The sequence below is a fragment of the Thermobia domestica genome, chromosome 3, assembly GCF_964235325.1.
Source record: "Thermobia domestica chromosome 3, izTheDome1.hap1.1, whole genome shotgun sequence".
NCBI classification, from domain to species: Eukaryota; Metazoa; Arthropoda; class Insecta; order Zygentoma; family Lepismatidae; genus Thermobia; species Thermobia domestica.
In genome coordinates this window covers 38,090,051-38,103,945 of record NC_137456.1, presented here as the reverse complement: position 1 = coordinate 38,103,945, position 13,895 = coordinate 38,090,051, and the positions used below count along the sequence as shown (strand labels likewise).

The following is a 13,895-nucleotide window of genomic DNA, read 5'->3' as shown; positions in this document are numbered from 1 at the left end:
CTTAATGCAGATTTATGAGCTTTCTTGTGGATATGTGATTACCAAATGCGTCTTCGGCATGGGGTACTAAAGGTCAATTCCTGGCAGGAGCACGTATAAGTCAGATTCTACGTTGAACAGTAGCTCTACATTTTAGTGCTGAAAAGGAATGGTCGAATAAAGTACTCATTTGCTTTAGAAATGATCGAAATCAAATGCATACTTGAATTCTAATGTATCATGTAAGTATTTCGTAAGTTATATTATAAATATACAAGGAATGAAACTAGGTAACTTTTCCCCAGGGTTGGCAAAAACCATGGTTTTTATTGAAAAACAAAAAAACCCGTTTTTTTTTTTTTGTTGTTGTTGTTTAAACCCGTTTTTTTTTTTATTTAAATAATATATGCTCTATGTATTTATATCACATATGGACAGAAATAAGTTTGTTTCGCCTTGGTGTTATTATGCAACAACCAGGTTATGCTGGAAGGATTCACGTAAGCTTAAAGCGGAATCCAAACTGCTTCTCAGCTTACTTCCGAGAGAAATTGTTCTCCATTTGAACTCAAAACCTGGACTAATTGGCCACAAATGCGATACGTCTGCCGATTCACTTACGAAGGACTCCTGATAAAAATACGTTGTACTGATCTTTACATACTTGTCAATATAATTGTCAAGAGTCATTTCAGAAGGACAAAAAGATAAACAGTTGCACAAATGAAACCATTATACAGAATTACGTATGGACAATTTCAAAATACTGCAGAGTACAGAAAAACTAATTTAGTCCAAGTTAGTTCACTGCGACTTTTATTAGTCCAAGTTAAAGAAATATAACGACTTAATTGCATATCAGTAAGAAAAGTGAATAAGGATACGAATTATTTGAGTCCACTTTGGCTCTGACTCATTTATATATAAATAGATACCAAAGATACTTCTGATTTCAATGAATGCTTCTCGTGGGGTTTTTATTACCCCCCCCCCCCCCCCCAAAAAAAAGTACATAATTTCAATGTATTTTATCAGTAGTAAACATTAAAACGAAACAATGTTTTGAATTTTTCTTTGATTGCAATTGCATCACAATAATAACAAACTATAAAAAAAATCACAAAAGAAACATTCATAAACTTATAATGAAAAAAGTTCCTTTTGTAGTATAATCTCTTTGAGTAATGAATGGAGAATTTAGGTCTGAATATAATACGAATAATATACGGATCGGAGTGAAACGTGATAACCCACAAATGTGTGTTTGTCAAGATTTTACGAACACTTACACTTTTACGAACATTTTTTGGTTGTTGGTTCAAACCAGTTTTTTTTAACCACCTTGGTTTAAACCAGCCAACCCTGTTTTCCCCCATTACTTATCACTGTTAATAGCTATGTACATTAATGGACATGTATATCCGAATGATTTTTACAGCATAGATTAAGAAATTCAAGGTTCTCTTCGCAAGTCCAGTGGTTAGAGTGTGTGCTCAGCGTGTGTGTTCGATTTCCGTGGGAAAACGCAAGATCATTCACTTCCATTAATCATCCATCTCCGTTACCCTATAAGACATAATTGTGGGACGATAAACTAGATTTTAATTTCGTTTTTTTTTTATTTATTTATTTATTTTTTCATTTCGTTAATCAATTCAAAGTGAAGATGTTGGATGAGCAGTATTGGCATAATCAGTTGTTTTGCACTTCTTAAATACCTTGAATTCTTTGTGTTGAGCAATGTATTTACACTCAAGTCTAATAATCCTGTATATAAAGCCAATACTGGACACATGATCGTGTAATGCCAAATTCGTTGATACTTTTTCTGTTATATTTATACCTCATATCAGAATTTAATGAATGTCTTCAAAGTGAAAAATTACTAGAGGTCCCAAAGGCGGGGAGGGGAGGAAAATCCGGCTTCACTGCCACTATCGATGTGAACTCCCTCCTATAAAACTCCGGAACTTCCACTGACCTGGATGTTACTTTTCTATTCTTTTTTTTTTTTTTTTCCTGTTTCTTTTTCCTTCCTATCTGATGAAATATTTGGCGAAAGTACTTATAATACGCCATCCTTTCTTCTTGTGTGATAATACTTTCTCATTGCCTTCTGGTAACTAATCTGTCTTCTTATGCCATATATATATAGGCCTATATTTGAATATGCTATGCAATATATTGCAATAGTAATGTATTCAGTGTATATCCCCAGAGTTCACAAGGGAGTTGGTCATCTAAAATCTTCTTTCAAATTGCCTTTGGCATAGAAGACCTGACCTGGGTTTAATTTTCGGCGGAGCTCATGTGGTTTGGATTCCACATTAATCAGTAGGTCCATAGTCTCGTATAGTCTCGCTGTTGAACGGGACTTTAAACTCAAAATCAACTCAACTCAACTTCTTTTTTCAAATTATGAAAAGAGTATTATGTAAGATTTAAATTTCATATCTATATAGGTATTCGGACTAACCTGTTATATTAAATATAGTTTTTTTGTTACTTTCTTTTTGATTCTTCTTACTATCGAGAAATTCAATAATTTTATTTCTTGCTATTTAATTTGCTTTACACACACAAAGAATTTACAAAAGCATAAGATTACGTTCTTTTGCAACAAATATCATGACAGTTTGTGAAGAGTAAAAGACTGGGGTGTTATGTATTTGAACTTTATTTATCTATGACATTTTAGTATTAGGTTATAATTTTAACTTATAATCTAGTATAATAACTTCATAGACATAATGTTTACGTAACTTTACAGTAAGTGTTAATACGTGTAGTACATTAATACAGGCACGTAGCCAGGATTTCGTGAAGGGGAGGGTCCGAATCATGAAACACTGTGGTCATCACACCAGGGACTCGACCATTGAAATTTATTTTACTGGAATATATATTGGTTCGTTTAGCCAGGATTTCGTACCGGGGGGGGGGGGGGGGGGAAGAAGTGACAAGAAATTCTGAAGGCCCAGGAGGAGCAGATCAGTTTAAACTACTTTACTATCAACATATATTGGTTTGTTAGGACAATAAAAAGAGGATATGTTGGTAAGTATTTTAAGAACAAACTATGAAGAAATCTCTAGTAAAATAATAATAATAAAAAAACTTATTGAGAAAGATTTTATAATGCATTTACGTTCTTCCTCTGTTTATTCAAATATAAAAATTTTCCTTTTATTATGACCTCAACTATTATAAAAAGTACATATTCACTATTATAAAAAGTACATACTTAATAATGTCTTGTAAAATATTTTACAATATCTGCGTTCCTTTCTCTGTTGAATCAAATGTTAACGGAACTTTCTTTCCATATAACTTTTTGTTTTTATTATTCCGTCAAGTAGTGTCTATTCCAAATGACAGGTAAAGGAGCAGTAGAAAATTGTTTTTGAAATATCATGTTTGATACTGCAAGGATGCGATTACGAAAAATTATGATAAAAAATGTCCACGCTGTTACACAACGGCACTATGTTTTCGGAAGCTTGAAATCTTCCTGCCTAGTAGCAGAAATTCTGAGAATTAAGTAACATTTCTAGAAATTTCAAATTCCCTGGCTCTTCCAGTATATTATGCTCATCTCGCCACCACGTATTGCAAGTAATACAAATCTCCTTATAAGAAAAAGTAATCAAAAGCTTCCTATAGTTTTTTTTTTAACGCTGATCCTTCTTTTTCTAATTTCATTTTGTTTCGTCCTTCCTTATTTTTTTCATTTGTGGTCTCGAAGGGGGGGGGGTCCGGACCCCCTGGACCCCCCCCCTTGGCTACGTGCCTGATTAATACCAGTTATTACATATCTTGATCATTATATTCGTTAGTTTGGAATAACATTTAATATATTCTATTACGATTTATCTTGTTCTTTAATCATTATTTAAAATCATCGTAAGTTTACATTACACGTAATCAATTTCGTGTGTTACTATATCTATTTGTAATTTAATGCATGCTAATTATCTGAATGATTGAAAAAACAGAGTCATTATTCTTAATGTACTAAAAGTTAAAGAGTATTAATCTTTCAGTGACTATGAGGTTAATCTTTCAGTGACTATGAGGTTAATCTTTCAGTGACTATGAGGTTAATCTTTCAGTGACTATGAAGTTAATCTTTCAGTGACTATGAGGTTAATCTTTCAGTGACTATGAGGTTAATCTTTCAGTGACTATGCGGTTAATTTTTCAGTAACTATAAGGTTAAACTTTCAGTGACTATGAGATTAATCTTTCAGTGACTATGAGGTTAATCTTTCAGTGACTATGCGGTTAATCTTTCAGTAACTATAAGGTTAATCTTTCAGTGACTATGAGGTTAATCTTTCAGTGACTATGAGGTTAATCTTTCAGTAACTATAAGGTTAATCTTTCAAAGACTATGAGGTTAATCTTTCAGTGACTATGAGGTTAACCTTTCAGTAACTATAAGGTTAATCTTTCAGTGACTATGAGGTTAATCTTTCAGTGACTATGAGGTTAATCTTTCAGTGACCTATATTAGAACAATTAAAATAAAATAGTTCTCTGGATTAATTTATCTCAAACTCGCACTTGAAAGCAAGACACAATGAAGTCAAACTATCGTAAACCATATTTTGCTTCGTAACAACTCGTCTTTTTCTTATATAGATAAGGTAGTAAGTTCTCACCAAAAAAGAAAAAAAAAAGATGGGATATCATTGGCTTAATTCGCATAACTTATTTCAAATCAACTTATTCCTTCACAAGAATTTTAGAAAACCAAAAAATGGATCAAAAGATTGCAATCTTGGCCAATAATTAATTTCTGGATCAGGGGCCACAACATTTTTAAACGAGCCCTAAATCGAGTTTTCGTGTTTTCTACGGAATAAGCATATCATACTGGGTTAACTGATAGTTTGAAATGAAATGAAATGTAATCTTTAGTTTTACGTCCCACGGTTATGCCGGTTAGGCTAAAGGAGACGGTGATGATCAGAAATGAACGAAATGGTGGAATAAATGAAGTGGGAGGAAACGGGAGAACCCCGAGAAAACCCACGAGCACGGTGTTTGTCCACCACAAAGTCCACACGGCGCGAGCTGGGATCGAACCAGGGACCCCAAGCACCGGAGGTGAACGCTCTACCACTGACCCACCGCGCCCCCAGCTGATAGTTTGAGTTTGGCTACACTATATGTAGTTCTCCAGATATAAGGCCTACAAGAAGATTTTTGATTGAAATCTTTTGATCCAAAAACAAAAGGCAACATCTGAAGGATTTTCTTTCATAGGAATTTTAGATTCGGTTTGTGTAGGTTTCTTGAGATTCTGGGTATGTTTGGTTTCTTGACAAGGTTTCTTCTATATGAGACGTGGTCCACGTTTCTTCTATCTTTGGTTTCTTTCTGGGTAGGTTTCTTGAGAATCATTAAATGGGTAAGGTGGAACCAACATTCATAAGTCAACTTAGGTTTATTATTATGATTTATAATTTTATTATTATTCTCCTATTATTCTTCCGCACATTTGAAAAGCAATTACATGTAATTTCGAAACATAATTGGTTGTATAAATGAGATACGAGTGGTGAATGTAAGAATATTTCTATAATTGATTAAGAGACACCACTCATAAGTAATATACTTTAATTAATTTTTTTTTGTTTGCAGGTTGCCCGCTCCTCACATCTAGTGGTCTTTCTAGTCTAATACAGTTACGTCATCTTCAAGAACTGGAACTTACAAACTGTCCAGGGGCATCACGGGAGTTGTTTGAATATCTTCGAGAGCATTTACCAAGATGTCTTGTTATAGAGTAAAAAGAAAACAAAAGAAATAGCAAAATAATAAATTAGTAATTTAATTTGAACAAAATAATAATAATAAGGAAAACAAATGACTGGATATGTTATTGAAAGTGTGAAAAAACTGCAGCTAAAATAAAAGTGTGTCGATCAGTCCTAGTCTGTGGTATTTTGTGTACACTTTTTTCTATTTGACTTGGTGTCAAAATAGTTTGATAATATAACAATCTTGTTTATTTTCTGGTTTGGAAGACGAAAATAATCTATGTTTGAGTATTTTTTGTGATTAATGTGTGTGAGACAGTTTTTTGAAGTGATCGTTGTGTGTGTTTACAACAATGATATATAAATATATATATAAGTGAACAGTTTTATAGATGTGGAAGCTGTGACTACATATAGGCTATATATATATATAAACAAATAAATAAATATAGCATAATACGTATATATAAAGAAAAACACACACACATACATATAAACATACATAAGTATAAATATGAAAAAAAAAGTATAGTTGCAACTTTGAAAGTAAGCTTGAAAGATCAAAAAAGAAAAATATTTTTTCTTTCATTGTTCAAAAAGAAACAAAGTTCGAATCCTAATATTTTCAAAGATTTTTGCCTACCTAATAATAATCATAATGCTAATACTAATAAAAGATCGTAATATTGTAGTCTCTTCATACCCCTATTTAAAATATAATTACCATTCTTCTTTCCTCCTTCCTTGCATAACGATTTTTGTGTGTAGCGACCGTTTTAATTCAATTTTTACCAACAAAATACTATGTAGGAAAAGAGAAATTCAAATTTTAATCATGTTAATTACAAAATAAAAGGAGTGGCTTATTGTTTGGACACAACAAAAAACAAGTAAAGAAACAAAACACTGTACAGAAATAAACAAGAGTATCTATCAAATTATAATGAAGTGTAATTGATTGTTAAAGATTCTTGTACATTTCTGTATAAGTACACTTTTTAAGCCTCACAAATGTAAAGACTGAAATTAACTATTTGCTTATTTTCTTTTCTTAAAAGAAAACAAAAGTCTGTGTTTGATTTATATATGTTTTCATAGAGCTTGTTCGTAAAATCGAATCAAAACAAATCTAAAGCAAAGAGTTTAATTAAGACATCTCCAAGAGTTGCTTTTTTTTACTAATTAAGAAAAAAGAAACAATACACTGTAATGAAATACTGCCACAAAGTTTGTTAGATGTTCAAATTTTAAGTAGAGGACACTGTGAAGTACTTTTTTTTGCTTAAGATAAGAGAGAAAAAAGTGCATTTTTTATAGGGCAAAAACATTTGTTTGTATATAAATACATAAATAAATGTATGTATATTATTATTACCCTGTTAAATATGTAAATACCGTATGAAGGGATATTTTTAATGTTACATACAGGAAAAATCAACATTTTTCCTTTACGTTTTAATTCCTTACTAAATTAGATTTTTTTGTTAAAATTTTTAGTTATATTTTTAAATTTTGTTCCTTAAAAAGTTGTTAAAAGAGCATTCCAATTAACTTTTTTTGTATTTAGGTTTATTACCCATATTTTCTTTTTATTATTACTATTATTATTATTATTGTGAAATAACTCAGAGTTACCGTTTTGTGCATTATGAACAAGAAGAAAGACTATATGTTAATATATATCTATATATATATATGATTAGTCCACTGTATAAAGTATTTTTATGATATTTACTGTATGTAAATACACTAGTGATGAAAAAAAATACAAAGAAACATGATAGTCAAGAGAAAAAATAGTTACCTTGTACGAAAAAAAATACAAAAAGAATACTCCTTGACTGCAATAATAGAGGTGATATACACAATTTCTTTACTGTTATATCTTTAACTAAACATCTTGCAATATAGTATATATATATACTTAGGACCACAGCTTTAGTGTTTGCTCAATTACTCAAAAACAAATCAACAACAAAAAAAGATAGGCTATGTTGAATGTTCTTATTTGTCTTTTGTCGGTTATTTTTTTTATTTCTTAAAAAGAAATGAACCATTTCTCCATTCGATTCCCTTTCTATACCCAATCCAGTTCTCGCATATATTTTAATCACGCTCGACTCTAGCCACAGGAGCTAAATACAGTTTCTGATTGGTTGAAGTCATCCGTTTCTCACCACGTAACATACATATAGCACAAATCAAACTCCTGTTGCTATCGGTCCTCGTGGCCGAGCATGCTACGAAACAGGCTAATAATGAAAGTCGCTTTTGGCGTGGGTTCAAACCCGACGCAAGGAAAGTTTTTTTTATATATTTTTTCAAATTTTCATAACACTTTTATCATTAAAATAAGATAAAAATAAGACTCATTTTCCCTTGTACGTAATATATAATGCATAAAAAGTTATTTACTTACGTTACGAAACAAAACTGAGCGAATGTCAACGAGCTAAGGGGTTTAAAAGCCCCGCAGGGCTCGTTTTGTTCTACCTTGAACCCCATGATAATACCACGTGACATTACGTCACACTCGGCTGGTGCAACTTTGATGTAAATCTAACCTCACCCACTTTCTTATGACCAACTTAAAAAGAATTGGCTAGAGTAGCGCGTGAAAAAATATATATGCATCCATTTCTGATTAAATGACAACAAGGAAAGATAAGGACGATGTGTATGTGTATTGTGATGAATGTGTGAGAATGTATGAGTGTAATCGAGTACATACAGTATGTAGTAAATAAACATTAGCTGCACTTGACACAGGGTTGTTAAAATCATAAACATTAGGATTGTCAGACACTTTCAATTTTATTTATTTTTTTTAAAGATGTTTTAAATCAGTAATTACAGTAAACCATCGATTTAACGGTCAAAATTTTAGTAATATATGAAATATAGTTGAAAGAGAGATATTTATTTATTTCAGGAAATTTAAATCTTTCATTATTACAAAACAACATTTGACGGGAAAGCAACTGAAGCTTAAGGCTTTTGTCACCTTTTAATATGCAGTTGAAAGAATCTTTTGTTACTAATTTCATATGTACATTAACAGTTCCGTGATATCGTATTTGTTTTGATTGCAATTCGCGATTTATATACTCGCTATATTATGGACATCTTTTCGCTTTAATTAAGTGGAGGGTTTATTATACTTTCTCCTACATAGTAGCCAGATGTTTTAAAAGTTAAAAGTACAGAAGATTTTGTAAATTTTATCCAAATCACTGTAATAATTATTCTATATTTCAGGGGATGGTTTTGTACGTAAAACTGTACACGAAGAAAATATAAGAATATCAAGAAATGTACCAAGAAATACTATTTATAATCAAATGATTAAAGACTAATGCTTCCTCTGCATAGCAAACATCTATTTCTTTCAAAAGTATAAAATTTTTGTTTCACTTTTTCATTATAACTATTCTTTTTCATTACAGTAACTACCAGGCGTCAAATGTCAAGGCTATCTCTGAAAAAAATATATTATTACTCGTTTCTTTTGTGTTGTCTTTATGTAATTTAAACGACCTACAAAAATAGTTTTCGTTGGAAGATGTATACTAAAGACATTACGCTATTTACAACTTGTTTTCCTTCAGAAACTCAATTTTCATACTGTTTAAAAACTTCTTACAAATTAGGTTGAATTATAAACGGAGTTCTAGATATACATTAGAAGATATGGCAATGAAAACTATATATTTGGAAAGTATACTTAAAAGAATGATTCAAGAGACTCAAAAAAAAAGTGAATCACAGGAAATTTGGCAACAACTTCGCAAACTCACACAGTAAAGAAAATCTGATACTTAAACTTTTTTGATCGCGACTTTCTTTGAAGTGTCACAATTTGAGAACAAAATAACCAATAGTGCCACTCTTTTCATGTATCAGTACTACTACTTCTTTCTACTTTATTGCCTTTCCTTTCTCTCTTCTTTTATTTTTCATAATTGAAGACGAAAGCATACTTACGTTTAATTGTTGTTGAATTGTATTATTATCTTGATTGTATTAAAGTTGTAACACATATATACAATTAAATATAAAGTCCACAATTCGTTAAAGCTAGCTTTAGTACTCACCAAAACTTACTTCGATAATTACTTCAAAGAATTAAACTATTTCTTGTTCCATTAATACCATGTATTTATTTATTACTTATCATTTCTTCATGGTATATCTCAAAACACACATCTATCATTGATGGCGTCCTTCCGTACTTTTAACAGCATAAATGTGTAGGTCTGGCCACCAAAAAATAGTATCTTACTTACCGGACTATTGTCCTTAACAACATATACATTTTATTGTTGCAAAGTGTGCAATAGTAATTCACTTTTTATGCTCACAATCTTTTTAAAATTCTTCTTTGTCTTTTGACATCTGGCAATCCTAATGTAAAAGACTTCGTTTATCATATAATTATTCAAAAATCATTAAGCTTATTCCTTTTAATCACTATAGATTATCTTTGACTTTATATACAACATTTTAAAAATAACCTAAGATTACGAAGCATTTCATCAAGCGAGAAGCAAAGTATAACTTTTTTATAAAATATATTGTCCTTACTTGGCTACTACGCCAAAAAAACAAAAAGAAAATGGTCGGATACACATTTGAGAAATCCTTCCTTGTTTCCCACGATCACATATACCCATATGTATATCTGTAAATATATACATATATTTACATTTCCCAAATGAAATGCCTATTTACTATTTCTACAGGTAATATATATATTCTTCCCAGAAAACCGAAATAGTATATATATACAGTAATTGTCATTTTGTAAACGCAGTTGTATCTATTACCCATTAACACATACCTAATTTTTAGTTGTTAGGTAAAGTTTCATCCAGATACATACAGTCTCTCACATATAGACACATATAATTAAGAGTTTACTTATACTCTCAATCAGAATTAAAAAAATGTATATTTAGAAAAAAAATATATAAAACTTTGTGATTTTATATAAATGATATTGTATGGGGCTGGAACTCGTATCTATATATATATATATATCTTTTTTCAAAAGTGAGAAAGAGTATTTGTGTAAATGAGCACCTTTTTTTATTATTATTAATCCCTAAAACATTTTATTTCTATTTATATTCAATAATAATGCTCTTATTACGAAAGCAAATTAATTTAAGCCAAATTCTAAAGTATGACTGTGGATCTTAACTCCTAGCTTCTCATAGCACAAGGAGTTGAGAAGAAAATTATCTAGCTATCTAGAGACTAGACAGAAAGCTGCTAAATGTCATAGGAAAAAAGCAAATGATTGTATATGATAAAAAATATATATATATAATTTATATGAAAGTATGGAACATGATTTTTAGACTTACAGATTTTAAAAATATTGCAAAGAAAAGTTTTAAGTGAGTAGTAGCTGAAGCTGCGCTCTCTACACAGCGCATCATTCACATATGAGCGTGAATATTATTGTCATTCCGGAAAAAATCGGCAAGATGTATCATAAAGGGGAGATTTTTTAATACCTTTTCAATATCTCGCACCGTCTGCAAGGTTTGAGTCTACTTCCGGTTGGAATTTCTAATTCATGTACATTACACATACAATTAATTATAATGTCAATTAATTACATATATGGTGTTCATTGTGCAAAACACTCCAAACAATATTCATCTTAAACTCGAGAAATGGTTATCCTTTGTTTTTCATTATCATTTGGCCATGAAAGAAACGCCGGAGAGATAAACCAACCCCGTATACAAATGTGTGGTGTTGGAATGTATAACCCGTAGGATGTGATGCTTTACTTTCTAAAATTTCAATACTTCCAGTGTCCCCCTAAAAAATGTATAAAGAAATAACGACTTTTTTAAAAAATATATATTCAATTAAAACTGGACAGTCTACACAAAAATTTGCAATCGATCAGTGAAAACGGTATCGTTCTAAAGCTTGCGATTTCTGAGATATAATTGTAAAATAATTGGCTACAAATGTATATAAAAGTCCACAAACATATAAATTTTTCTTGACCACAAATTTATAAACCTAACATACTTATATATAGATTATCTTAATATCAGAATTTAAAATAAATTTTAAAAAAAATAGTTAGTATTACAAATAACGTGCTCATGTATTAACAAAGTTAATACAAAATAATTTATGACATTGCTTCAACTACTGTAATAAATATAATTTAACAGTAAAGTATATAGAATATCAGAAAATTCGTTTTATGTGATTAGCACTTTGATCCTCTCTTCAGTGTGACATTGTGTGGTAGAATTAGAATACAGAAGATAGTTTGGCAAACAAAATTTAGAAGTTTGAAGTCACAATGTCGTGTTCATTGTCTCCACCTTTGTGCGTTCATCACGTGACTGAAGATTTCCAATATTTCTTTTTTCAATTTTCTTCTTCCTCTTTTTTCGTCTCAACAAGAATAAAGTTCAGTAAATTTTTAACTACTCAATTACTCAACAATAACTGGGCTTGTTGAGCAGTTAATCTTGTTGTGATAAAAGTGAAGCATACTAGTTTTACCCAGTGCCGGATTTGGGTTTAAGGTAAGCAAGTTATAGCTTAGGGCCCCACTTTTTGGGGACTCCAAAAATTTACAGAATTGTGCATTTCCAATACATAGGATAAAAAACAAGGTATAAAACTTTCATACATCAACAATATTTTGTGTTATGTAGGCTCCTATAATGTAATTATTCAAATGAGTGAGTTGAATATCACTAGTTTGTTCATTTTTGCACATGGGGCGCCTACGTTCTTCATAGACTGGTTGCATGAATATGTGGCATGCAGCTGCACACTGCAGTGCAGACAATTTGTCATTGGCAAAAGATAGCTGGACATATTAAAGGTCCCATTACCTTCAGTAGCTGAAGGCCTCATCAAATTTATATCCGACTCTGGTTTTACCATACAACCATTTAGTTTATCATACACTAGTTTGATAGGTAAGATAGGTATTCTTTCTATTTATCCTATACGTATGGCGCTTCATGCCGTTATCATTTTTTTTAAAAAAAATCTCCACGTTGTCTCATTGATTCTAAATTTTTTTTCATAAAAAATCGATTTATAAAGGGTTTCCTAGCGCTCATCCTTTAAAAACTATTTGACATCAAATGTGCAGAAGTGCAGTAAAACAAATCAAACAAGAAGCACGTATTGTGCTCGTGAAATTTATGATACAAACATTAAAGTCTAAAAATCATGACCATAACATCTTTTTAAAAAAAGAAAAGTTTATCTTTTTTATACAATAATATGAACAATATTAACAAAAAAAATTAATCATCATAATTTCAGAGTTGAAAATTTGCTGTTTTATTGTTAAAATATATAGAAACAATAATTATATTTATTTATTCATTAAGTAAAGAAAAAAAATATTCTCTTAGTACATGTAATAACACTTAACAATGCAATATAGTTGGTTAGAGCTTCTGTTTTATCTCCAATCCTTTCACAGAAATACGATTGTCGCTAAGTGAAGTTGTGTACATGTAAATATATAAATAAGTACATATATATATAAATATAATAAACAAAAGAGGGTAAATATGTGGAATAATGATGTATAAATACCTGTTCATATAGCGTGAGAATGTAGATCTTAAGCTGTATTTCGTCAATGTTAATATTTTCATAAAAATCACAGTTGTTACAGGAAAAAAAAGAAGTTGTTCTGTGAATAAGCATTACAGTTACTTCTTAAGCTGTATGTTATTCTTTGTAAACTGTTTGTCTGAAATATTGTTCTTGGGTACAGTCACATTTTTGTTTAATTTAACCTACTGACAGTACAAAATATGACAAAGAAGAAGAAATCTTTCCTATTCTGAAGATATTATTGTCAAAATTCCAATGATTAATAATAGTGATTGAAGGATGGAACTTATTTGTTTATTTTTTAGTGATTAGAATATTTAAATACTTCGAAGTCGATCATTCTTATGGTAAATAGACATACTTTTTAGTTACAAAGCCACAAGAAATTAGGACATTTTGTCATTAAAAAGTTTTTTTTTCTTTTATAAAGGTAACCAAGAAAGTTCTGTCGCTTTTTTACCCACCACCTTCGAACGTCGATATGTCACCTAAGACGTACCTGGAAGATCAAAAATAGTCCCC

The 13,895-nt window shown here is 30.6% G+C and overlaps 1 protein-coding gene across 1 annotated transcript in view; it reads left to right on the top strand.

The window, feature by feature from the left end:
* Nucleotides 1-13,682, top strand: part of LOC145680298 (uncharacterized) — a 505,146-nt gene extending 491,464 nt beyond the window's left edge. Inside the window, exon 4 of the mRNA XM_081750660.1 lies at nucleotides 5,629-13,682. Within this exon, the coding sequence (XP_081606786.1) occupies nucleotides 5,629-5,777 (149 nt within the window). The 3' untranslated portion in view covers nucleotides 5,778-13,682. The remainder of the gene's footprint in view (nucleotides 1-5,628) is intronic.
* Nucleotides 13,683-13,895: the final 213 nt, after the last annotated feature.